Consider the following 27,397-nt stretch of genomic DNA (forward strand, 5'->3'; position numbering starts at 1 on the left):
TCCCACCTCCTGGGTTCAAGCGATTCTTCTGCCTCAGCTTCCCAAGTAGCTGGGATTACAGGTGTCCTCCAACACACCCAGCTAATTTTTGCGTTTTTAGTAGAGACAGGGTTTCACCATGTTGGCCAGGCTGATCTCGAATGCCTGACCTCCGGTGATTCACCCGCCTTGGCCTCCCAAAGTGTTGGGATTACAGACCTGAGCCGTCGCACCCAGCCTCAGGTCAGGTTTTGAAGCCAAATGAGTTGTGAAAAAAATTTTTGGTTTTCACAGGTTTTGGGATTGGAATTGCACATAAGGGATTGTGGATATGCGTATCAATTTCATGAATTAGAAATGAGCAGAAAATGATTAAAAAAGAACATGTCGACAGATGAAAAACTAAAACTATTAGCCTGGACAACATGGAGAAACTCCGTCTCTACCAAAAAATACAAAAACTAGCTAGGCATGGTGGTATGCACCTGTAGTCCCAGCTACTCAGGGGGCTGAGGTGGGAGGATCACAGCCAGGAGGTTCAGATTGCAGTGAGCTGTCATTGTGCCACTGCACTACAGCCTGGGCAACACAGCCCCCCCGTCTCAAAAAAAATTAAAATAAAAATGCTGAGTTAAAAAAGATTACGTATGTCAAATCATGCAACATGTACGAGTTATGTACACACAGATAATCAGAAGAGATTACACAGACTTGAATTAAATAAGAGTTGGATGAGATGGAGTGCAGTGGTTCACACCTGTAATCTCAGCACTTTGGGAGGCCTAAGCAGAAGGATCACTTGAGCCCAGGAGTTTGAGACCAGTCTGTGCAATACAGCAAGACCCTCATCTCTATAAATAACTTTTTAAAACATTAGCCAGGCATGGTGGCATGTACCTGTAGTCCCAACTACTCAGGAGACTGAAGCAGGAGAATCACATGAGCCTAGGAGGTCGAGGTTGCAGCGAGCTGTGACCACATCACCACACTCCAACCCGGGTGACAGAGTGAGACTCTGTTTCAAAAAAAATTAAAAATAGGCTAGGTGCAGTGGCTCATGCCAATAATCCCAGCACTTTGGGAGGCCGAGGCTGGTGAATCACCTGAGTGATTTGAACAGGAGTTCAAAAACCACCTGGCCAACATGGCGAAACCCCATCTCTACTAAAAGTACAAAAATTAGCCGGGCATGGTGGCAGGCACCTGTAATCCCAGCTACTCGGGAGGCTGAGGCAGGAGAACTGCTTGAACCCAGGAGGCGGAGGTTGCAGTGAGTCAAGATCGCGCCACTACACTCCAGCCTGTACAACAGAGCGAGACTCCATCTCAAAAAAAAACAAAATAAAATAAAATAAAAATAAAACATTAGAATTGGGTTATGAGAAGGGAACTTTCAGTAGAATTTTCTATATAGCTGTTTATTATTAAGTAATTGTTTTTAAATTAAAGCAGAGATTCTATTCAATGGTAAACTGGCATATGAAATTATAAGCAAACATAGCCTGAGTTCAAATGGAAATACCAATGATCTAATTTCATTAACCATTCAACTGTTCCTCCGTCATTAATATTGAGCTATCAAACCAGATTTCAGACTCTGTTCATCAGAAAGCCTTCTCAATAACAATGGTAGTAGAGTTACGTTTTGAGAAAATTGATTTTTCTACACAAATTATGCAAGTACTATGGAAGTCCAGTGCCCAGGGCAGATAAAGTATCACTCACCTAAATCACATTTAAATATAGTATGAATCTAAAAAAGCATCACACTAACGTCTTTTTAGGGAGGAGATCTCACTGACAAAGAATCCTAAGGAAGCCAAATAACAAGAATAATTATTATCTGCATTCCATATTTATCATCCCAATTTATCCTTATAAAAATTCAGCCAGGTACAGTGGCTCACACATGTAATCCCATCACTTTGGGAGGCAGAGCCAGGCGGATCACTCGAGGTCGAGAGTGCGAGACCAGCCTGGCCAACATGGTGAAACCCTGTCTCTACTAAAATTACAAAATTTAGCCGGGCGTGGTGGTGGCTGCCTGCAATCCCAGCTACTAGGGAGGTTAAGGCAGGAGAACTGCATGAACCCAGAAGGCAGAGGTTGCAGTGAGCCGAGATCATACCACTGCACTTCAGCCTGGGCAACACAGGAAGACTCCGTGTCAAAAAAAAAAAAAAAAATCCTCTTGAGGCAGTTTCAATGGTATAATTAGTATTCCCATATTGTGGTAAGGCAAGAAGACTGAAGCATGAAGAGTAAAAAGACCTGGGAAGACTACTGTAATCTTCCTGAGTCCTACTGCCAAGAGGCTAACCAACAAAACTCTTAGTTTCTCAAGGCAGAGGCAGAAGACCCTTGGAAGTCCAAACCCTAGTAAGAGGGCAGATGATAGATAAGTCAGGCAGGTCACAGGATAAGAACAGCCTAGAGAATGCTGACTTCTGTCATGGATCACAAGTTAAATAGGCAAGCCCTTGAATATGCAAGCATATGGCTGTGGCAGGTGCTAGACAGAAACACACAGTTAACATTTCCTGCCCTGAAATAAGGACAAGCTCAGGAAGAAATAAATTTTCAGGTTTCATGGTTTCAAGTAGAACAGAAATAAACTAGCTCTGTGATTTAAATTAATGCAAAACAAACACCCTTTTCACACATCACATACACATATCCTCCAAAAAAGTCAAAAACAAAGTTGTATTGCTTTTTACAATGGTATAATGGACAGTTAGATTAGATTCTCAAAACACTTTCCCACTAGAAAACTAGTATTTGGATGAGACAAAATCAGTAAAGTATCATACCAACCACATACACAGGAAAAGCCATTCAAATGATGTTTTAGTGAAGAAAATACCATCTTGTTTTTGACAATGTCTTTACTTTTGGAGATGATAAACATAACACAGGAAAAGCCATTCAAATGATGTTTTAGTGAAGAAAATACCATCTTGTTTTTGACAATGTCTTTACTTTTGGAGATGATAAACATAAACGATATGCTATAAAGAAATCCAAAAGGTGTCCCTTGACTCCAAGTAATGTGTCATACCTGAATAATAGCTTGGATTATAAGCTGCACTTCTTGTGGAACATGTAAAAGATCGGTCCAAATGTCCTTGCCTGGAAGATAAAATCTAAACAAAGCAGAAGATTTTTCTTAAGTCACATTTTTTTCTTTTTTTGAGACAAAGTCTCACTCTTGTTGCCCAGGCTGGAGTGCACTAACACGATCTCCATTCATTGCAACCTCTGCCTCCCGAGTTCAAGTGATTCTCCTACTTTAGACTCCTGAGTAGCTGGGATTACAGCTGGGATTACATGCCATCACACCTGGCTAAATTTTGTATTTTTAGTAGAGACAGGGTTTCACCATGTTGGCCAGGCTGGTCTTGAACTCCTGACCTCAGGTGATCCACCCACCTTGGCCTCCCAAAGTGCTGGGATTACAGGCGTGAGCCACCATGCCTGGCCATGTCACGTTTTTTAAAAATAAAATAAAAGCATATATTAGGAAAAATAAATAATTAAACAAGACCATAAGCCGGGTGCAGTGGCTCATGCCTATAATCTCAGCACTTTGCAAAGCCAAGGCAGAAGGATCACTTGAGCTCAGGAGTTCAAGACTAGCAATGGACAACATGGAGAGACCCCGTCTCAAAATAAATAAAGACTATAGCAGAACTAAGACTATTTCAGAACTCAATACAATTATATTTACATGTTATACATATTAGTACTACATACTAATAAGAAAGGAAAACACATAGACAATCTAATGAAATAATTCAGGCTTCAAGGAAAAAAACAGGCAAAATATCTGTTATACAACTTAATTCAAAGAATGTTCACTAAAAGGTAAATATGTATTTAGTACATCCTGTCTGAAAGCCAGTTATAACATATTAAAAAGGCTGAGAAAAATCAATCTGGTTTTGGTTCTTTTGATAACTTTACAGAGATAGTTCTTAATCAGAGGTGGTGCTGTACCCTGGGTACATATCTGGAAATGTGTGGACATACATTAACTATTAAAATGATTATGGGGGGAGGTGGATGCTACAGGTATTTAGTGCCTAGGGCTCACGGATGCTAAATATCCTATTAGGAAAGATTCACACATCAAAGAACGATCTCATCCAAATTACTAATGGCTTTCCCAATTGAAAAGACTACTTTATTAATAGTGCTCCCCACACTTTCATGTGCATATAAATCAAATGAGGATGTTTTTAAAATATAAATTCTGATTCAGTGACATGAGGTAAAGCCTGAGAGTCTGCATTTCTATCAGGCTCCCAAGTAATGTTGATGCTGTTGGTCCTGAACCAGACCTTGAAAACCAACCACAGACATCTCAGAGCTGCTCTGTATTTTCACATTTCTCCCCCATTTAATGCTCAGCAATTGTAAGCACTAGTTTAAAAGAACACCGATCTGCATATAAGTAATTTTAAAATTCAAAGAACAATGAGTTTTCTAAAAGGTACTGTTCTCAAAGAACTCATACATAGCCTATTTTGTCTTAACTTCCTTGTCTTAATTTTAATATATAGAGCAGAATTCTAAACACTAAAATTACTGATTCTAAAAAGTTTATATCCATGCTTGTATTTTTGAGTGTGGTATTTAAACTACATAAGATGAAAACGTATGAGGAGCCCAAATAATTAATTAATCAAAGGAAGAAAATTGCTCCTAACCTGCTGGTCAGAAAGCGAAAGCTGGTCCTCTGGAAAACCTGTTTGTGGCAGGAGGTGGGTTTTGAATAAGGAGTTGTGGTTCACTAAAGTCACTTCTCCAGCATCCATCCTCATCCTATCAGCAATATCATCTAGGGAGAGAGTCTGGATTAGTTCAAATCACATAATTCTTCAACAATGTTTTTCCTATGAACCAATCTTTTCACCTAATAAAAACAATTCCCACCCAGGCATAGTGCCTCAAGCCTGTAATCCCACCACTTAGAGAGGCCAAGGCAGGAGGATTTTTTGAGGCCAGAAGTTCAAGACCTATCTAGGCAACATCATAGCAAGACCCTGTCTCTACAAAAAATTAAAAAATGAGCCAGCAGGCCAGGTGCAGTGGCTCACACCTGTAATTCCAGCACTTTGGGAGGTTGAGGCGGGTGGATCACGAGGTCAGGAGTTCGAGACCAGCCTGGCCAACATGGTGAAACCCCGTCTCTACTAAAAATACAAAAATCAGCCAGGCATGGTGGCGGGTACCTGCTACTCAGAAGGTGGAGGCAGGAGTATTGCTTGACCCTGGGAGGCAGAGGTTGCAGTGGGCCAAGATCGCGCCATTGCACTCCAGCCTGGGCAACAACAGCAAAACTCCATCTCAAAAAAAAAAAAAAAAGTTAGCCAGCCAATGTGGCACGTGTCTGTAGCCTCAACTACTTGGGAAGCTAAGGCAGGAAGACTGCCTTGAGCCCATGAGTTCAAATTTACAGTGAGCTATCATCACACCACTGTACTCCAGCCTGGGTGACAGAGAGAGACCCTGTGTCTAACAATAATAACAAAAAAAGACAAGAAAAGAACTTGAAGAACAACTCTGCAATAAAATAAAATGCCTCTTTCATAGCTAACCAAAGGCAAAAATCTCATATTATTGTCAAAAGAGGTCCATGTGCAGAAATTGGCTCATTGGGAGATGGCCTCAGTTAATTCCAAAACAATTCAAAACTTGTACACATATAAAAACAGCTTAATTTAAAGCTTTAAAAATAACAAGACCAGGCAAGGTGGCTCACACCTGTAATACTAGCACTTTGGGAGGATGAGGCAGATGGATGGCTTGAGCCCAGGAGTTCGAGACCAGCCTGGGCAATATGGCAAAATCTCGTCTTTATTAAAACAACAAAACAAAACATTAGCCAGACGTGGTGGTGCATGCCTGTAGTCCCCGCTACTCAGGAGGCTGAGCTGGGAGGATCCTCCAAGCGTGGGGAGGTCAAGGCTGCAGTGAGCCATGACAGAGTCACTGCACTCCAGCCTGGGCAACAGAGTGAGACCCTGTCTCAGAGAACAACAAAGAAAAACACAAACAAAAAACAAAAATGCTCCCAAAATAAACTTTTTAAACATTTTAACTACAGAAAAAAATTTAAATATAAAAGATTGGGGCAAAAAATTCACCATTCAGTAACAAACACTGTTAACATTGGTTCATTTCCTGTTTTAACACAAAAAAGTGCTTTAAGACATAATCCACCTGCCAGGTGAGGTGGCTCACACCTATAATCCCAGCACTTTGGGAGGCTGAGGTGGGTGGATCACTTACTTGAGGCCAGGAGTTTGAGAGCAGCCTGGCTAACATGGCAAAACCCCATCGCTACTAAACATACACCAGGCATAGTGGCACATGCCTGTAATCCTAGCTACTTGGGAGGCTGAAGCATGAGAATCGCTTGAACCCGGGAGACGGAGGATGGAGTGAGCCAAGATAACACCACTGCACTCCAGTTTAGGCAAGAGAGTGAGACTCTGTCTCTAATAATAATAACAATAATAATAATCTGCCTGAAATTTTTTGAAAGCATAGTTTTATTCATATTGCTCTTAACAGGTATCAGCTCAATAACTATAATATTAGGGCAGAATTTTAATTTTGAACCATTTTTGATAACTTTATTACTACAGAAGAGCTAGAATAGAAGCAATGAAGGTAACAGAATTCAATGACTTACACTGGTATCAGCAATGAGAGAAAATGGAAACAAATGAACAGGGAAGGAGAAGGCAGACTAAGGAAAAGGAAAACACAGAATAGAGAGAAAGCTAATGTGAATGTAAAAGGAACATAGGGATGTTATAAAATCTAAGTGTATAGATTTTTCAACTTATTTCTAAATTAGCTACTAGTCCTGATCTTATATTGATCGCCTTAACAGACATAAAGTACTATAAATGAAATAGTGAAAAATGTCCTAATCACAATTCTCAGTAACACTAGCTAAATGAAATAAAATATTTATATTAATCAAATTGTCATTTAGAAGTCAGTATAACATAGTACTAAGGAACAAGAACTCTTGGCTGGGCACGGTGGCTCACTCCTGTAATCTCAGCACTGTGGGAGGCCAAGGCAGGCAGATCATGCGAGGTCAGGAGTTCAAGACCAGACTGGCCAACATGGTGAAATCCCATCTCTACTAAAATACAAAAATTAGCCGGATGTGGTGGCACACGCATGATTGTAATCCCAGCTACTTGGGAGGTTGAGACAGGGACTGCTTGAACCCAGGAGGCAGAGGTTGCAGTGACTTGAGATCATACCACTACACTCCAGCCTGGGTGACAGAGTGAGACTCTGTCTCAAAATAAAATAAAAAAAAGAACAAGAACTCTAGAAAACTCTAGAACCAGAGCGCCTAGGTTTAAATCCTGGCTCTGCCAGTTATAGCACACGACTCTAGGCAAGCTTCTTAACTTCTGTGTCTCAGTTTCCTTGTGATATAACAGGGATAATAATAGTAACCTACTTGGTAGGTACTATTAGGTACCCTTGTAAGATGGTTAGGAGTAAATGAACTAATATATTTTAAATAATTAGAACAGGGTCTAGTACACAGTAAATGGTACACAGTAAATGTTTGCCAGGGTATATTTGGCTTTTTCAATACAATCAATGAGATAATACTCCTAAATGAGTACATAAACAATGTTCTAACCAAAAGATAATTATGTGGGCCGGGCATGGTGGCTCATGCTTATAATCCCAGCACTTTGGGAAGCCGAGGTGGGCAGATCACCTGAGGTCAGGAGTTTGAGACCAGCCTAGCCAACATGGCGAAACCCTGTCTCTATTAAAAACACGAAAATTAGCTGGACATGGTGGCACATGCCTGTAATCCCAGCTACTTGGAAGGCTGAGGCAGGAGAATTGCTTGAACCCAGGAGACACAGGCTGCAGTGAGCAGAGATGGTGCCACTGCACTTCAGCCTGGGTGGCAGAGCAAGACTACGTTTCAAAAAATAATAATAATAATTATTATGTTTGGCATATAGTATTACATAATTAGGATTAAGATTTCTCTTAAAATTATTATTAAGCACAAAGATACAAATACTGAAAATGTTAGGAAAACCCATTCTTTCACTCCAGCTTAACCAATGAGAGTAGCTAAAAGCATTCAACAACTAGTTAGTCTTACCCATTTCAAGTCTTTTCACATCACTGACTTTAGCAAAGATACAAAGTCCTATAAAAGAAGACACAAAACAGAAAAATTACATACTGAAACGCCTACTTCACTTAATTTTAGAAGGTGCGGCCACTAGAAGTGACATTTGTTTGTGTTCTTAGTGGAGAAAAATCTAAGGTGGTAAAGAGTTGACTTGATGGGAAAAGGGTAAAAACTAAAACTAGCTTGAGGTACTCCCAAACATTTCTGCAACCTGTGCTACATTAAACAGCAATTACAGACTACCCACAGAATCACAGAATATTAAAGCAAGAAGCAAGCTGGGAGCGCCAACCCTTAAGAGACTGAGTGGTTTGCATAAAGTCAAGTCAGCAACTACACCGAAATTATAACCTAGAAATTCTTCCCAACTCATTGTTCTATTACTTCATGCTAAATCACTTCACAAACAAGTGACAGACTTTGTGATGGTCCTGTTAAGACTTTTCTTCCATCTCTTACTCAGCAGCCTGATACTCTAACGGCAATCAAGGACTACTCTGGAGGAGTACAAAGTACTTCCCCCAACATCATCAATCAAACTGCTACAAACCAAAGCCCCTTTGCCTATATAAAAATTACTGTCTCCTCTGATATATCCACTTTTTCCATAAAATAAAGATGTTAAAAACCAAACTGCTGGCGGGGTACGGTGGCTCACGCCTGTAATCCCAGCACTTTGGGAGGCCGAGGAGGGCGGATGACTTGAGGTCAGGAATTGGAGGCCAGCCTGGCCAACATGGTGAAAACTCATCTCTACTAAAAATACAACAATTAGCCAGGTGTAGTGGTGCGTGCCTGTAGTCCCAGCTACTCGGGAGGCTGAGACAGGAGAATTGCTTGAACCCAGCAAGCAGAGGTTGCAGTAAGCCGAGATCACGCCACTGCAACAGAGCAAGGCTCTGTCTCAAAAAAAAAAACAAAAACAAAAAAAAAACACAACCAAACTGCTTGGAACTAGGTTAATAAACATATCCTCGGCACATACGGTCTTGGCAGATTTCCAAGAGGAGGAGGCTACTAGGGATGGTAATAGTCACACCTATATATATTTATAATCTTATAACCATATTTTTTAAAATATTAAGCACTTCATCAACCACATAGCAATACCAGGGCTTCAATGTATTCATGAGGCTGGATGATGATAATAGGCATTCTTTGTGGTCACAATAATGAAAGTCACACAAAGGAAGGCTACTTAAAGTTTTCTTGGCATATGCGATCACGCCACTGCCCTCCAGCCTGGGCGACACAGCTAGACTCCGTCTCAAAAAAAAAAAAAAAAGTTTTCTTGGCAGAGCTACAGACTAAGCAGAGTAATTATCTGATTACCTAGTATTGCCAGGAAGGATCCCTAAAGAATTTAAGCCTTAGATTTAGGCTTCAAATGTATTTCCAAATGCTCAACTTAAAAGACTTCTTTATCTAAAAATTCTTCAGGTTATTTTTTCCCCTTCTTTCTTCTTTAATAGAGTAGACTCCCTTTGGTTCCAGATTAAGGGGGGAAAAAATCTTATCAACCAATACATTAGCAACATTTTTTTGACATTTTAAAGTTGCTTCATAACTGTCATTACTAGCCTTTTTAAAATTATTATGAAGAAGAATGCCAACTTAAAGGCTTGGTGCCCAAAAGAATAATCCCACGTTAATTTCCTTGCATGTTGTTGAGATAGATGTGAAGAGAAAAGGAAGCTAGAAATTCAAAGAATTTTACCGATTATATCCAGAGAGGTTAAATGACTTGCCTGAAATCACACAGATGGGGCAAAAAGAAGACAAGAATCCATGTATCCTGATTCCAGGGCAAAGGCACATTTCAAACATCATACAACTTCAAATCCTTTAACACACCCTCAAAGATTCATATGCACTGGCAATTTAAAAGTAATCCCTCACTAACCCTGGGGAATCCATACTGATTTATAATTTTAAATAATTAAAACCCCACATTTATATTTTAATACAAATATATCCAGCTTCTTCAGTGTGCTTACGGTACATTCTTTTAGCCACTTGCAGTTACATTGGGAGAAGGAATATTTCACCCCAAGATTCTCCATGAAAATGCTGGATCTGGAACCTTGATACCATCAAATTCATGCAACTATAAAAATGTTTTCTTTTTTAAAAAATGATTCTAATAATTCATTTCCTAGTATACACTGGTCATGTAATTTACTGAAAGAACATAAGCCATTACAAATATTCAGATGAAGTCAGGTTAGTAGCGGAACACAAGGCAATGGGAAATCTGAAAGAACAAAAAAGATCAGTCTTCACAACTGCGGTGAAACATTTATAACCTTACACATACACAAAGAGGGGATTATAAAAGACAATGTTTAGGGCTGTAAGGAAGTCACTAGAAAATATATACTGAGGCCGGGCGTGGTGGCTCACGTCTGTAATCCCAACACTTTGGGAGGCCGAGGTGGGCGGATCACGAGTTCAGCAGTTCGAGATCGGCCTGGCCAACATGTTGAAATCCTGTCTCTACAAAAAATACAAAAATTAGCCAGGTGTGGTGGCAGGTGCCTATAATCCCAGCTACTCGGAAGGCTGAGGCAGGAGAATTGCTTGAACCCGGGAGGCAGAGGTTGCAGTGAGCCGAGATCACGCCATTGCACTTCAGTCTGTGCGACAGAGCAAGACTCCGTCTAAAAAAAAAAATCTATATCTATATCTGTATCTCTATGTCTCTCTCTCTATATATATACATTTAGATCTATATATATCTATATAGGCATTCTTTGTGGTCACAATAATGAAAGTCACAAAAAGGAAGGCTGCTTAAAGTTTTCTTGGCATATGAGATCACGCCACTGCCCTCCAGCCTGGGCGACAGAGCGAGACTACGTCTCAAAATATATAGATAGATAGATACAGATAACTTCACCTATATATATCTATATATAGATATATATATATATAGAGAGAGAGAGAGACGCGCAATGTTAGCTTTATCCAGGACCAGGATGTGGTTAGAACAATTTATAAGAAGGGTGTGAAAGCAATCACGTGATATCGCCCTTTTCCAAGTTCTTTAAAACAATTATGTGTACAATAGTGTGTATTATATCGTCATGTGTTTGAGGTTTCTTCCCCTCTATTTTTACATGTAATCTCTCCCAATCAGACTCTAACACCTTAAACACCTTAATACTCTAACGCCGTAAACCCTAAGTATTCAAATTCTTTCATACACATTCATTTACCGGGCACCAACTATGTGCATTAAGAAAGGGTCCCTGCCACTGGGCAGCTCACTGTCTAGTAGGGAAAGCCAGATCCATAAACAGGTACAGCAAGACAGTAGAGCTGGTACAACTGATAGAAGATGTAGAAGTTGGGAAGAAAAGGACAGAGTTCCAAAGCAATAGTCAAAAACTGCATTCCCTTAGGCAGAAGTAGTAGAACCTGTTTTTGTATCCATCTACTCCCTCTAGACAACTCATTAGATGAGTGATATGAAGACCATCTTTGCAGTTGGGATAATTAATTGAAGTCAGTTAAAAATGAAAAAGCCTTCCTAAAAGGGACTAGAGAGGAAAAATAAAGGGTGGTTGGGCGAGGGGAGGTGTAAACTGGAAGTAGGTTAAGGGATCATGCTTAAAGAGATGCTTAAAGTTGCATTGTAACTGTAATTTCAAAGTCAGGGCAAGCTGTATTTCAACATGAGTCCTTAACACAAATTATTTTTATGAAGAATAAAGATTTAGGAAATGATGTGATCTAATCCATCCAGAATAACCAGTTATAACAAAGACCCTCAGTCAAATAGTTGGTAGTAGATAAAAGGCTTTATATGAATATTACAAGAATCACCACCACTCCAAATATAGTAAGTGTACCAAATACGAAGTAAAATGACTTTAACAAGGCTGACTTGAAAGTGATAAAGGAGCAAGTTATTGCCAACCAGATAGTGGAAATACTGCACAGGCACCGATAAACAGAAATCACCAAGCTCAAGGAAAGAGAAACGATCCAGAGATCACGTTAGGGTACACCAAGAAAGAGACGGTTCAGGGGAATTACCAGGAGGCGATGAGCCAGGTAAGCAAATTGTGGCAGTTAAGGGGATTTTCATAACCTGAGCAGAAGGGTCCAGACGTTTCTTTCTGGTGGTGGCACTAGCGATATCACATCTCAGGGAGATACCACAGAGTAAGAGAGTTGGAGAAATGTTTACGTGAGACGCAGAAGTAGTCGAGAAATATCACTGGGGTCTCAAGGAAGGCGGGAGATGAAGCCGGTACCACAGAAAGCCAAGCTTCCCGGTGAAAACAGCTCTCCCTAGAGAAGACCCTGCTCTGGCGGGAAAGCCCCAGAATCGCAACCGGCCTTTTCCCAAGAACCGCTGGGCGCTGGGATGGGGCCTGCTGTAACGGCAGGGAGACGGCCTCTCCGCGGCCCAGGAGAGAGAGACCAGAAGGAACGGCCTCAGGTAGCCTAACGGCCACCGGCGGCCACAGCGCGGCCACCGGACAGCAGGGGGGAGGGGAGGTGGTCCCAGGGGGCGGGGCAGAGGAAAAGGCGCCGGCCCCACAGTGCTCCCGGCTTCCGCCCAGTACAACCCGGGCCGGCGCATCGGGTCCGACACAGTTTCCTGGACCAGGCTCCCTCCATCCTCACCCCTCCCCCAGCTTCCCGCCGCCACTCACCGAACCGGAACCGGCTGCCATGCGAAGGAGTTTCCGGCCGGGCGCGGAACGCAAAACCCGGGAACCGCCGCGAACCGGAACCGCCTTCACAGCACCGGAAGAGCCGCTAGGTGGCTGCAGAGGAGGGGGCTGGGGCAGGAGGTCAAAGAACAGAGTTAAGGACCAGTGGGACGCCTGCGCGGTGTGGCGAGGCCCGAGAAGCCAAGGGAGCGTTTAATACTTGGTTGTAATTTCTCAGTACCCTTTTCAGTCTGGGCGTTTTCGCTTTCTCGTACTCGGAATACTGTTAGTGAGCCCTTCGTCCTATGCTTTTCTCTGTTCCCTCAGCTCCCTTACTCGCCGCCTTCTGGTTCCGCACGGCGAGTTTTGCTTGGGTTCCAGTTTCCATGGCAGCTTTTCGCTGTGGTCCTAAATCTGCGGAAACCTGTGGCTTCCCCCGACAGATGGGGACCTGAGATCTAAATCGATCTCAGGCTATCTCGTGTTTTATTGAGAATCCAGAACGTTAGTGCTTGTAAAGGTTATTGGAGATATTTTAGTGTTACCAGGTTCAGAGAAGTGAAGGGATTTCCCAAGGATTTTAAGTGCACGGCCCATCTAAGACTAGGAAACAAGTTTCTTAACTTGCAGTCCTATACTCTGCACCACCTTATGCTTGATTGACCATTCAGCAAACAAAAAAAAACATCTTGAGGACGGATTAGGCTAGACGCTGGCAAGATGTAGAAACTTTGAGAATTCTGGAGGAATTTGAAAGACAGGCAGAGCTGTGAGGAAAGCTTTTGGGAGCCCACTAGAGATCTGCTTTTCTGGGTAGAGATAGAGAAGGACCCAGGAATCACCTCTGACCTCTGAAGGGCTTTGTTGTTCCTGGGACACATTGATTAACTTGGAATCTGGCATACTTTCTAAAAGAAAATAATGGGAAGAAATATGTTTGTTCATTGAGGCTGTTTGTCAGGCACCTCAGCTTGGCAGGCCTCTGGACCCAGGCCCTGTAGAAGTCTTAGAGAAATGCCCCCTTAGTAGGTCCTTTACGCTCAGATCACAGCCACAGGCACAGTCTGAGCTCAGACTTGAAGAAGGGTAGTTTGTGGAGGCCCCCAGCCTTTCTGATACTCTCAGAAGCTTACTGAGTTCAGGGGATCCTGCCCTGTCAAATACATCAAAGTAGATTATTTGTGTTGCCTCATATGCTGATACTTTCCTATTGTCAAGTCCTAAGGCCTAGTAGTAATGAGCGAATGAGCGTAACTGGTCTATGTCAGTCATTGACATCTTATTCCACAGCTCTGTTCGTTTGGATTAAACTCTGTCTCTATTTCTAGGAGGCAGCCATGCGTAAAGACGAGTTTCATCTGAAATTTTTCATGTGTGTGATTCAATCTCGCCAGTTAGTCAGGACTCCTCAGAGAACAGGTACCATTGTCTCCTGATCCTACTCCAGTGACAGAGAATGAGTTCTCTCACAAGAAGTCTCAATACAGGATGTGAAGCTTTCTAGTGTAAATACGGATTTGAGGGGTCAATTGACTAGTTTATCGCATTCTCACTTTGATAAAATATTGATCACTGAGTCATGTATTTTCCAGGTAAGATTTTGACCTGGTTTGTTGTGATATTCGCCAGGCAGATAAGGAGGACTTGAGAGTTGAGGGGGGAACAAAATTTACCCCATGAGTTGGTCATTGATTTCTGTGTTGTTATGTGAATTACTTTGACCAGTCTGGGATTATCTGTGGGAATCTTTATTGTCATTATAACTGACACTCCAAAACTATCAAGTAAATCAAGCCTTAAGGAAAAATGGCCTTCTCATCCAGCCCACCTCAAAGTATCTAGTTACATGTTCTGTTTTTCCCCCATGTATGTCAAGGAAATGGAATCTTTTTGAGGTAAGAGAGTTGTTGAGAACAGTCATCGCTGCTCTAATTTTTCACTGGATTTTTGGAAGAAAGCCCTGAACAGCTCAGAGTCATAGGAAAAATGAAAGGGAGTAAGAAACACTCCCTTCCCTGAATCCCACCTTGAGGGTGACCTAAAGCTATTGTTTCTCAGCTGGGGAAGCTTCTACTTCCGGCATGCTTATACCAAAGCCACCAACAAAGACAGACACCTTGAAGAGTCTAGATACTTTGGATGATCCAGACACCGTGAGAAGCATACCTGTTTTCAAAACTGGTGAGGCATGTAGGTAAACAGCAAGAAATGTGCAAAGGAATATGGGAAAGTGAAAGTTGTATGCATAGTGTTATAAATCAGGGTAGAGCTACTAAAGTAAAGCTGAAATACAAGTTAAGACCCAAGGGGGAAAGTCTGTGTGTGTGTGAAACAGAGAGAGAGAGAGAGAGAGAAAGACGGATGGGGAGGGAAAGGAAAAAGGGAGAGAGTTGAGGATGGATCATCTGGGAAACTATAGGGAAATGGACATTTCTCTCTATGAAGAATAACTTAATTTGGTCAATATTAAATCAGTTGGCTCATAACTGTAAACTACTAATCTGGTTTATCCTATTGTCAGCATCCTTGATATATAAATATGTGAAACTTAAAAAAATCGACTAAATGAGTTACTATTTTACAAAATGATTCCAAATATTGTAAAAAATTTTCATCTTAGGAAACCGTTTAATAATAGATTTCTCATGTATGTTTTAAATAATGTTCAATTCACAAGCAATTTATACGAAGCTTCAGAAACACATCTGTATGTTTCGTCTCAACTTAAATTACATCTATATTGGAGTCAATTCACTGCAAATCTTTATCGAGTTCCCACTATTTGCCTAATAATATACTAGAAATGATAGGTTATAAAACATATGTATAAGACATATCCTTGCCATTGCCCCAGTAGCTTACAGTTTGGAAATACCTTAGCGATTATTTAGCTCAACTCTCTTATATTTTCAGAAGGAACTCAGGACTAAAAGGTTTTCCTCGGAAAGTTAATAATTTCATTAAAGTAGCAACTCCTAGCACTTATGAAATATATATCAGTATTTAGCCATATTTTTGAGCACTCACATTTGAAATCATTGGACTAGACTCTCTAGGAAATGAGAAAATGAACTAGACACTTTCCCTGTTTCCTAGGATCTTATGATTAAGGAGGGGAGATAATATGGAACAATGTGTAAGTTATGAACTTAATAACTTTGGTTCAAAATGTTGAATTGGTCCAAAATAAGAAGTCATAGATATGTAGAGAAGGGAAGAACCAGCCGACTGCTCAGAGCCAGCTTTTCTTTTCCTTCCTTCCTCCCTCCCTTCCTTCCTTCCTCTTTTCTTTCCTTTTTTCTTTTCTTTTTTTCTTTTCTTCCTTTTGCAACTGTTTGTGGTCTACATCCCTTTAATCAGACTTCCTTTGCCCCTGCATAGAAAGCAGCAAGAAATAAACCCAGCTGATAGCTTTTTCCTATTGTTTATTGACTTTGTACAGATTATTTCTTATTTGCCCTCATCTTTCCTGCTTTTTTGATTCTCCTTTTCCTCTGATGTACCTAATACTCACCTCAGACTCCCTTTGCTCTGATGACTCATTTGGACCTGCTTCTGTGGTTTGAACTCAGCATTGTCTCATGGACAAAATTCTGATGTTCAACTTCTGCCTTTAAACCCTGGGGTCTGTGCAGCTCAGGTAAGTGGCCATTCTTAACCCTTTCAGCTTTCCTACTGGAGAAAGGAAATCCAGTATTTTCCCAGCACCAATGAGGTCTCCATTCCTCCTCTTCTGCCTGCCTCCCTGCTTCCTTCCTCATCCTTTCCTCTTCCCTTCCTTCCTCCCTCCTACTCTTCCTCCTTCTTTGACTTCCTTCCAAGAGAATGTGTTGAGCACATACTATGTCAGGTACTGTAGTTGGCACTGGGAATAAAGTAGTAAACAAAACAGGTACATTGTCTGCTCTCATGAAGTTTATAGTCTTATGGGACTAAGACAGTAATCACACAATTCACACACATGGTTATATAACTAGAATGGCGCTAGTGCAATGAAAGAAAATAATACCATGTAATCAGAGGATAAAACGGGGGATGTAATATGGCCTGAGAAGTCAGAAAAACGTTTCTCAGGAAGGCCTGAGGGATGAGTATGCATTAGCTAGGTAAAGAGAGAAGAGCTTTCCACAAAAGGGGACAATAGACTATGAAACGGGAAAGAGTAGAATGGGCCAGTGTGACTTGATGATGGGAGGAATAGCGGGAGAGTGAACTGTACAGATGGTGTAAGAGCCAGATTGTACAGTGCCTTCTAGGTCTTATTGACACTTCTGAGCTCTGGGAAATCACTGAAGAATGATAGGATCATGTTGCCTTTTAAAACATGTTTCTGGCTCCTGGGTGGGGGATGGATTGGAGAGGTACAAGGGTAGTTATCTGCTCTGATGAGATGAATGCCACTGCCTTGCTCCATTTCTTACCTGTAGGCAATGCATCACTCTAGGGCACCAGTGAAATGGTGAGGAACTCATGTCATCAAACAGCAGAGATGAGCACAGAGCTACTGGTACCCAAACATAAAAAAACCCTGGCCTCATGTCTTTCTGCTTCTGCCAGCCCAAGAAATTCACAGGGACTCCCTCTAGGGTATTCTGCTTCTTGTTCTAAGTGCAGTTGTACATGGAGATTCTGTGCTCTAGTCCTTAAGAAAAATGGAATATATTTCTTTCTTGTCTCATACCTGGCAGGGAAGCAGCTGTTGTTTTTTCCAACATCTTGCCTATCAGTATAAGCAGCTCTGCCTGTACTATAATGAGGCAGGCTGTGTGTGTGTGTGGCCCATAGAGGATCAGCTCCTGACATAAGAAAGCCACTTGATCCTGCACTGGGGTGTAGCAAGGGTGTGAGTCGCCTAGCTGTACCCTTTACCCCTATGTCCTGACCCCTAGGCTTTGCAAAGAAAGGTGATTAGCATTTCAAGATAGGTAAAGTGTGGGACAACTACCTCCAGGACAAAAGCTCATGGGTAGCAGGCACCTTTGTGTTACAGGCTCTGATCCAGCAGATCCAGCTGCCCACTAGACATAAAGCCTCTCCTGTATATAAAGACTTCGATGATGGGCAACCTGCCTAGGTAACTAGTGACTCTCAGGACTACTTCTAGTGACCTGAAAATGGGGAAGCATTCCAAAGGAGTGGTGCTTCACCCATTTGCTTCTTGTGTCACAGCTTCTCCCTGGAAGATAAGACCTTACTATCATATTATTCACTTCATCTAGACCATCTATCACTAGCATTGCCCATACCCCCTGCTGCCCTTCTGATTCTCTGTACCTGGGTATTCTGTACACTCACACCTAGGTGAATTATGCAGACAAGGATGCAGTTAACCCAACATTGTGAGTGCAACTGAAATGTAGAGATTACAATTGCTGTCCATGATCCAAGTTCCCTTCAAGCAGGTGTATTTGCCTTCTGCATCAGAGGCAAGATTCTCTCTCTGTATGCTATGTTGTAGCAATCCAAGAAGCTGGACCCTTGCTGAAGGAAAATCAATGGGAGTTCTGCCTCTATCAAGATTGCCTTAATCTCAACATAGTCACCATTCGTCATTGACCTCCTGACCCCAGACTTCCAGAATCAGTTCCACAGAACTTGAGTCTTCTCCTGGAGCTAAAATTTTCAGGGCTCTTACATTGCCAACTGAATTGGGAAGGTCATTGAGTGGGAAATATCACCTTACAAATGCTCTTCTTTCAGTCAAGTCTGCAAGGATATCAATAGATCTATGGAACACTTCTTTCATCTTCCATCATTTTGTATATATACACTTGGACCGCCCTTCTCTGGGTGGTCCCATGTTAAACTACCTCTCAGTTACCCAGGGACGTGTATTTACGGGCCTAGAGGTATATTCCATGGACTATGTACTTGCTAAACAACTAAGGCTTCCACATTGTGTTTGATTAGGGGTTAGCAGATCTGAAGAGGAAGACTCCCAGAATTGTGTTATACAATAATTATTTGTCTTCTCTGCTCTGATATCCCCAAAAGCTTACTTTTTTAAGGAAAGAAAAAGTTTATCTGGCTCAAGGTTGAGGCTACATTCCTCTGCTGAAGTTTGTTTACCTCTGCCATAATCAAATCTTGAAAGTGGTAGCTTTAGTTTATAATGGGAATCATCTTGTCTCCTGTGACCTCTTCCCTGAACTGTCTCTTTCAGTAAGTTGATTGTAGTTGGTGTAAGTGACCCCACAAGAGCCATCCAGACTTCTGAGGCTGACAGATTCATTCTTCAAGTGATGGTGTTCTTGGACCTCCACAGCTTAGAACAATTCTTATCAAACTTTGACTTGTGTCAGACTCACCTTGATACCTTGTTAAAACACATTGCTGTGTACCACCCCCAGAGTTTCTGATTCAGTAGATCCCAAGTAGGGCCCAATAATGTGCATTTCTAACCAGTTCCCAGATGATACTGATTCCACTAGTGTCAATTGTGAACCATTGTCTTAAACCAACTAGGGTACCTGAAGAAACTCAGCCTGTCCCTGCTAGGTGAGGTGGAATAGCCAAACAGGTGCCCTGTGTCAGGAACCTCAATATTAGTGACTTGTGGAGTCTGCTTTGTCTCCAGGAATCATCCTATCCCAGCTAGAGCTAAAGATGACTCTCCGGACAATGGTTTCATGCCTGTGCCCAGGGTCTCTCATCATGGAGCCATATTCTAGTGGGGAAAAGCAGATAACAAGCAGTATATTCATCAGGTAATGACTAGATAAGCTCCATGGGTTGTGTAGTGCTGAGAGGGCCAGATATATAATTGTTGCAACCCAGAGAGAGACCCATACCTAATTGCTGCAAGTGTTTCACAACATCAACCTGCCGAATCATTATTGCCCGTGTGTAATTCTGATTCCAGTCCAAAGGAATCTTAGTGGTCCTTTGATATGACACTCTTAACTTTTCCCTGTCTCAGATCTCTGCCTTTGCTATTGTCTCTATTTGAAAGCAGTTCCCCTATATCGTACTTAGCATGGTTTTCTCCCTTGTTTATTTAGACCTCTTTTTAAATATCATCTCCTCAGTGAGGTTTTTCTAGTTCACCCTACTTAAATATCATGCATGTCACTCTCCTTCTCTGCCCTGCTTTATTTTTCCTCATAGCATTTATCACCACTTGACTAATTTGTTTATTACATGCTTTGCTCACTAGCATGTAAGCTCCGTGAAGACAGAGGTATTTGTTTTGTTTCATTTTGTTTTTCCAGTTTGGGATCCCCTTGAGCCTAGAACAGTGCGTAACATGTACTAGGTTTACAGTATTTGTTGAATGGATACATGAAACCTGTTATATGCTGTTTGCTTTCCTCTTGGGTTAGAGTCACACCTGCGTGACTGCCATACCTACTTCTCAATCCCAAATGTCCTGGTACACCATCAGTAGCCTCATCTTCTTCATTTTTTCATCACAGTGGTCTTAATATAGATCTGTACCTATTCAATAGACATGATACTATCCTCGTGGTGGTGAATGTATTCATGTATATGGCATACAGCATCCTCTTACTGCCCCCCACCCCGTGTCAGCCTCTGGTAATCATTGTCAAAGAGATCTTCTATCTACATAAACTACTCAACTGCCTGGCAGTAATGTTTGGTTTTATCCTGGTTTGGAGGGCATTGCCCAAAGCTCTACATGTCTTCATTTACCTATCCATGACATACAGGGTTAATGGTCAGACAGAGCATATGTATTAGGTATTTTAGAATACCACTGCAGCTCTACTCAAGGGTCCTACCTAACTAGCTGCTGGAGAATTTTCTTTTTCTTGCTTGCTTTCTTTTTCTTTTCTTTTTTCTTTTCTTTTCTTTTTTTTTTTTTGAGAAGGAGTCTTGCTCTGTCACCCAGACTGGAGTGTGCAGTGGCACCATCTCGGCTCACTGCAACCTCCGCCTCTGGGACTCAAGCAATTCTCCTGCCTCAGCCTCCTGGGTAGCTGGGACTACAGGCGCATGCCACTACACCCAGCTAATTTTTTGTATTTTTAGTAGAGACGGGGTTTCACCGTATTAGCCAGGATGGTCTCAATTTCTTGACCTCATGATCCGCCCACCTCGGTCTCCTAAAGTGCTGGGATTACAGGCGTGAGCCACCGCACCCAGCTGAGAATTTTCTTTAAACATCTCATACTTATCTCCCCCAGAATTCCTTCTTTCATAATAATTATAATTTTTGACCCTACTATGTGCTTGGACTTCACTAACACGCCAATGGCTGGCTGATACTTGGAGAGCTCTAAGAAGCTTGAGGACCTTCTTAATGTCTTCCTTTGCACTGAGGATCAGCATAAAGCAATTGCTGAAAGGCATATTCTTTATGCTGATCCTCATATGAGATTATCATTTGGCTCTCCTCTGTTCACATCAGCTTTATCTCAAATGCTGAAAATAGGAAAACCACCGGCAGATAATTGAAGGTAGAGGGAACGATGGGCTTTAATCTCATGGTCTTCTGGCTCCAACTGACCTCCCTCTTAAGCATTCAATCCTTTTTTTTTTTTCCTTTGGCTTCCTCCCAGGTCCAGCTACCGTAAATTCTGAATTGTAGCTACCAGCCTCAGCAGCTGAAGAAAGCTGGGTGTATTCTAGACAAAGTTCTAGATTTCCAGCGGTATCATGGTGAATTCCTATAGTTTAACCATTGGAATAGACATAAGCCCTCTTGAGAGGCCTATCGGAGGGCCCCAGGTTCTTTTCCAGCACAAACCTAGTACATATCAGCTTTCTACTCTGGAGGAAGGGTCCAAGGTGTTATTTTCCAGCCCCCTTATACCATAATAGCAATGAAAATAATCTTGGAATGAGTGAAAATCTAGCTACTGGCTTAGTTTGGTTGCCTGAAGAGTTTGTGCCATCTCTTATTTGACTATGTAACTTGCTTCTTTGCTCTTGTTGTCCATGGTCCTCTAACATTGCTGAGCTGTGCACTTTACTCCCAACACTTTCCTTAGTCACCCTAGCTTGTATGATAATGCTTCGAGCTCTTCCTCAGCCCACTCTTCCTTAGTCACCGCACTGTGTTCATCTGTAGGCTTCATACACCAACACTCTGTCCTAATGTATGCTTCTCAGCCTCGCTCCCACCCCTTGGAATGTCGATTGGACAGATACCATATTTTCTAGAACTGCTTAGATCTCAGACATTTTCTTCCAACATCTATCCACCATAGAATTATGAATCCAATTTTTATTAATAAGGCAAGTCAACAATAGCTAGCTAAAGTGTTGAGTCCAATTTGTTAAGGTTCTTGGGAAGCTATATTTGAAATTTAAAAGTTGTTTGATGGATAGAGTATCAGGAAAAAAGGGAAATGCATGGTCTTGGAGTTTAGGATTAAAGGAAACAAAATCCATTTTTAAGGAACTATTCCTGTTTCATCATATCATTCATCTCTAATGCTGGAAAACGTATCCACTGGTATCTTTCCCATAAACAGTACTGAGTAAACACTGACAAATTCCCACTATCCAGGTACCACTTATTTTTACTCCTTCTGCTTTAATATATTCATGTCATTAAAATATAATACATTATTAATGTTAATGGGGTTATTGATTTTTTAAAATTATATTCCACGTCCAATGACATGTAAACTTCCTACGAACATTTGATAATCCCTCTAGATTATAAACTCCCTGGGAGCTTATTATATAGCTTAGTGGCTGGCACAGTGGCTGGCACATGAGTCCTCAATAAGTATTTGTTAAATGTATGAATTAATTAATAACAAATAGGAGTTTCTCAAGATTCTTGTCAGGAAGAAATTTACAGCCATTTCTTAATACAAAGTATTTCTTCCATCAGCTACTCTATTTTGTGTTGGTTTTTACTAGTTTAACTCAACAACGTCTTCAGTTTGTGGATTGCCTTGAGATGACCATAGGCAAGATGTAAGTGCTTCTGAGAAAATTCTCCTTCTCTAGGACCCCCAACCCCTAACTTACCTGAATTTGCCTAGGTGTCCTTTGAGATGATGATTTCTTTCTTTCTTTTTTTTTAAATTTTGTGTGTGTGTGTGTATTTTTATTATACTTTTAAGTTCTAGGGTACATGTGTACAACGTGCAGGTTTGTTACATATGTATACTTGTGCCATGTTGGTGTGCTGCACCCATCAACTTGTCATTTACATCAGGTATAACTCCCAATGCCATCCCTCCCCCACCCCATAATAGGCCCTGGTGTGTGATGTTCCCCTTCCAGAGTCCAAGTGATGTCATTGATCAATTCCCACCTATGAGTGAGAACATGCGGCGTTTGGTTTTCTGTTCTTGCCATAGTTTGCTGAGAATGATGGTTTCCAGCTGCATCCATGTCCCTACAAAGGACATGAACTCATCCTTTTTTATGGCTGCATAGTGTTCCATGGTGTATATGTGCCACATTTTCTTAATCCAGTCTGTCACTGATGGACATTTGGGTTGATTCCAAGTCTTTGCTATTGTGAATAGTGCCACAATAAACATACATGTGCATGATTCATAATCCTTTGGGTATATACCCAGTAATGGGATGGCTGGATCAAATGGTATTTCTAGCTCTAGATCCTTGAGGAATCGCCATACTGTTTTCCACAATGGTTGAACCAGTTTACAGTCCCACCAACAGTGTAAAAGTGTTTCTATTTCTCCACGTCCTCTCCAGCACCTGTTGTTTCCTGACTTTTTAATGATTGCCATTCTAACTGGTGTGAGATGGTATCTCATTGTGGTTTTGATTTGCATTTCTCTGATGGCCAGTGATAACGAGCATTTTTTCATGTATCTGTTGGCTGTATGCATGTCTTCTTTTGAGAAATGTCTGTTCATATCCTTTGCCCACTTTTTGATGGGGTTGTTTGTTTTTTTCTCGTAAATTTGTTTGAGATCTTTGTAGGTTCTGGATATTAGCCCTGTGTCAGATGAGTAGATTGCAAAAATTTTCTCCCATTCTGTAGGTTGCCTGTTCACTCTGATGGTAGTTTCTTTTGCTGTGCAGAAGCTCTTTAGTTTCATTAGATCCCATTTATCAATTTTGGCTTTTGTTGCCATTGCTTTTGGTGTTTTAGACATGAAGTCCTTGCCCATGCCTATGTCCTGAATGGTATTGCCTAGGTTTTCTTCTAGGATTTTTATGGTTTTAGGTCTAACATTTAAGTCTCTAATCCATCTTGAATTAATTTTCGTATAAGGAGTAAGGAAAGGATCCAGTTTCAGCTTTCTACTTACAGCTAGCCAATTTTCCCAGCACCATTTATTAAATAGGGAATCCTTTCCCCATTTCTTGTTTTTGTCAGGTTTGTCAAAGATCAGATGGCTGTAGATGTGTGGTATTATTTCTGAGGGCTCTGTTCTGTTCCATTGGTCTATATCTCTGTCTTGGTACCAGTACCATGCTGTTTTGGGTACTGTAGCCTTGTAGTATAGTTTGAAGTCAGGTAGCGTGATGCCTCCAGCTTTGTTCTTTTGACTTAGGATTGTCTTGGCAATGCGGGCTCTTTTTTAGTTCCATATGAACTTTAAAGCAGTTTTTTCCAATTCTGTGAAGAAAGTCATTGGTAGCTTGATGGGAATGGCATTGAATGTATAAATTACCTTGGGCAATATGGCCATTTTCACGATATTGATTCTTCCTATCCATGAGCATGGTATGTTCTTCCATTTGTTTGTGTCCTCTTTTTCTTAATTTGTGCTCATTTAGTTTTTCAGGAACTCCTGGGGATGATTGAGCCTTTGACAAAGATTTTCTGCTTGGCAAGACTTTAGTCAGGTTCCTGAACCTTCTCTTAGACCTATCCATGCACTTTCTTGTAAAATCCAGTTTTAGCAAAGAACCCTGCTAAGTCAGTTTATCAAGAACCCACCCCCCCATCCTCAATATATGGTCATCCTCAATATCTGATCAGGTTTTTCTCCCTCCACCACCCACCAGGGGATGCCTTATTACCCTGGTCTGTCTTCAGCAAGAATCCTGTTAGCTTGGTTTAGCCAGAATCCTCCTTTCCCCTGATGTTTTCTCTTAGTAATTTCTGACCCTGACCCTGCCATAAATTCCCACTTGCCCATGCTGTAGTTGGAGTTGAACCCAATCTGTCTTCTCCACTGCAAAATCCCATTGCTGTGGTCCCTATACCTATCACGATGGTCCTGAATAAAGTCTTTCTTACAGTGATTTATTTTTTTGGTGGGAGTGGAGATGGTGTCTCACTCTGTCACCCAGGCTGGAGTGCAGTGGCACTGCAGTCTCCTCCTCCTGTGTTCAAGCGATTCTCCTACCTCAGCCTCCCAAGTAGCTGGTACTACAGGCACGCATCACCATGCCTGGCTAATTTTTGTATTTTTAGTAGATGCGGGATTTCACCATGTTGGCCAGGCTGGTCTCAAACTGCTGACCTCAGGTGATCTGCCCACCTTGGCCTCCCAAAGTGCTGGAATTACAGGTGTGAGCCACGGCACCCAGCCCCTTACAGTGATTTAGCAAGTATCATCGAATAATTTTTTAAAACACCCGGAACAGAAAAAGGGATCTAAAAGATTAAATGTCTTGGGATAAGGCTGTGAGTAAATGAGTGACATTTCCTTGCCCTCACCTAATTGAGATAGACTTATTAGTGCAATAATTCATTAAGAATACTTTTTTTCTTTTATTGAGACAGGGACTTGCTTTGTTACCCAGGCTGGAGTACAGTGTGGTCCCATCACAGCTCACTGCAGCCTTGACCTCCTGGGCTCCAGTCGTCCTCCCACTACAGGTGCGCGCCACCATGTCCAGACAAATTATTTATTCATTTATTTTTGTAGAGACAGAGTCTCACTATGTTGCCCCATAAACCAACATAGACTGTGTTGGTCTCAAACTCCTGGGCTCAAGCAACCTCCCACCTTCATCTCCCAAAGTGCTGGGATTACAGGCTTGAACCATGGTGCCCAGCCCATTAAAAGCACTTTTAATGATGACATAGGAGTTGGTAGTGGGTAAAGAGAGAAAGGAATGCATTGCCTCTCAAATTTCAGCCGGTGGTAAAAGTTTATCCATCGAACATTGACAAGTGTCAGACTTTTAGTCTCTTTTTCCTATGAGTTAATCTTTCCTAGATCTGAATGAGGCAGATAAGGGTGCCTAAGAGAAAGCCTGTTTGCATCCACTATTTACTTCACTCATGTAGATTTCGTCTACAAATGCGAATCTCCCCACAAAGGACAGCTTTACAGAACCCTTCCTGTGTCCGCAGCCTCTGAATAGCTATCTTAAAATATGCCAAAGTGTATTTTACAATAGCATATTTTAGTTTCCTACAGGAACTTTTCAGGCTTTTTCTTTCTAAATGTTTTTTAATGTCTTCATTGAGATATAATCCAGTATCATAAAACTCACCTATTTATGCAATTCTGGCTGGGCACAGTGACTCTTTCTGGTAATCCCAGCACTTTGAGAGGCCAAGACAGGCAGATCACTTGAGGTCAGGAGTTCTAGTCCACCCTGGCCAATATGGTGAAACGCTGTCTCTACTAAAAATATAAAAAGTAGCCGGGCATAGTGATGCACGCCTGTAATCCCAGCTACTTGGGAGGCTGAAGCAGGAGAATCATTTAAACCCAGGAGGCAGCGGTTGCAGTGAGCCAAGATTGCACCATTGCACTCCAGCCGGGGTGACTGAGCTAGACTCTATCTCAAAAATAAATAAATAAATAAATAAAGTGTACAGTTCAATGGTTTTCACTATATTCATACAGTTTGCAACCACTGTAAGTTTAGCACATTTTCATCAACCCCAGAAGAAACCCTGTACCCATTAGCAGTCATTCCCCAATTTCCCTCAGTCCCAGGCAACTGCTATCTACTTTCTTTTCTATAGAGTTGCCTATTCTGGACATTTCGTATAAATGGAATCATATGATATGTGGTCTTTTGTGAATGGCTTCTTCTACGTAGCATAATGTTTTTATGTTTTATAAACCAAAAATAAAATTCTAAGCTCCCTGACCATCTGAATAGACCCCTCCTCTCAGCCAAAGGCATTTCAAAGTTAACCTAAAAAACTAGTTCAGGTCATCAGGGGAAGGGGGAGCTGGACATGCCTTCTCTTTTTGGAATTATTGATAGAACAGACCCTTCAAGTCTGATAAACATTTACAATTGGTCGGGCGTGGTGGCTCATGCCTGTAATCCCAGCACTTTGGGAGGCCAAGGCAGGCAGATCACCTGAGGTCAGGAGTTTGAAACCAGCCTGACCAACATGGAGAAACCCTATCTCTACTAAAAATACAAAATTAGCCAGGCATGGTGGCGCATGCCTGTAATCCCAGCTACTCAGGAGGCTCAGTCAAGAGAATCACTTGAACCCGGGAGGCGGAGGTTGTGGTGAGCAGAGATGGCGCCATTGCACTCCAGCCTGGACAACAAGAGCAAAACTCTTCTCAAAAGAAAAAGAAAAATTTACAATCTATTCTATCTGAAGCCTGATACATGGAGGCTTCGTCTGCATGGTAAAATTTTGGTTTCTACAACCCCTTATCTTTTTTTTTTTTTTCCTCTCCTCATCTTTTTTTTTTTTTTTTTTTTTTTTTTT

At 41.5% G+C, this 27,397-nt stretch overlaps 2 protein-coding genes across 9 annotated transcripts in view; one reads left to right on the plus strand and one right to left on the minus strand.

The window, feature by feature from the left end:
* The window catches only part of SENP1 (SUMO specific peptidase 1), a 65,821-nt gene extending 52,698 nt beyond the window's left edge, over window positions 1–13,123 (minus strand). The window contains exons 1-4 of one of the 5 annotated variants that reach the window (XM_023231210.2): window positions 12,847–13,123; window positions 8,147–8,194; window positions 4,689–4,819; window positions 3,038–3,122 (exon numbers count right to left, since the gene is read on the minus strand). In XM_023231210.2, the coding sequence (XP_023086978.1) occupies window positions 3,038–3,122; window positions 4,689–4,819; window positions 8,147–8,150 (220 nt within the window). In that variant the 5' untranslated portion in view covers window positions 8,151–8,194; window positions 12,847–13,123. The other 4 variants (XM_023231212.2, XM_023231209.2, XM_023231213.2 and 1 more) reach the window with 4 other exon arrangements.
* PFKM (phosphofructokinase, muscle) overlaps window positions 11,966–27,397 on the plus strand; it is a 46,502-nt gene continuing 31,070 nt past the window's right edge. The window contains exons 1-3 of one of the 4 annotated variants that reach the window (XM_023231208.1): window positions 12,547–12,629; window positions 14,175–14,265; window positions 14,905–15,027. In XM_023231208.1, the coding sequence (XP_023086976.1) occupies window positions 12,555–12,629; window positions 14,175–14,265; window positions 14,905–15,027 (289 nt within the window). In that variant the 5' untranslated portion in view covers window positions 12,547–12,554. Of the gene's footprint in view, window positions 12,239–12,301; window positions 12,630–14,174; window positions 14,266–14,904; window positions 15,028–27,397 lie in introns of those variants that run through there. The other 3 variants (XM_023231204.2, XM_023231207.2, XM_023231205.2) reach the window with 3 other exon arrangements.

The sequence above is a fragment of the Piliocolobus tephrosceles genome, chromosome 10 (assembly GCF_002776525.5).
Source record: "Piliocolobus tephrosceles isolate RC106 chromosome 10, ASM277652v3, whole genome shotgun sequence".
Lineage (NCBI taxonomy): Eukaryota > Metazoa > Chordata > Mammalia > Primates > Cercopithecidae > Piliocolobus > Piliocolobus tephrosceles.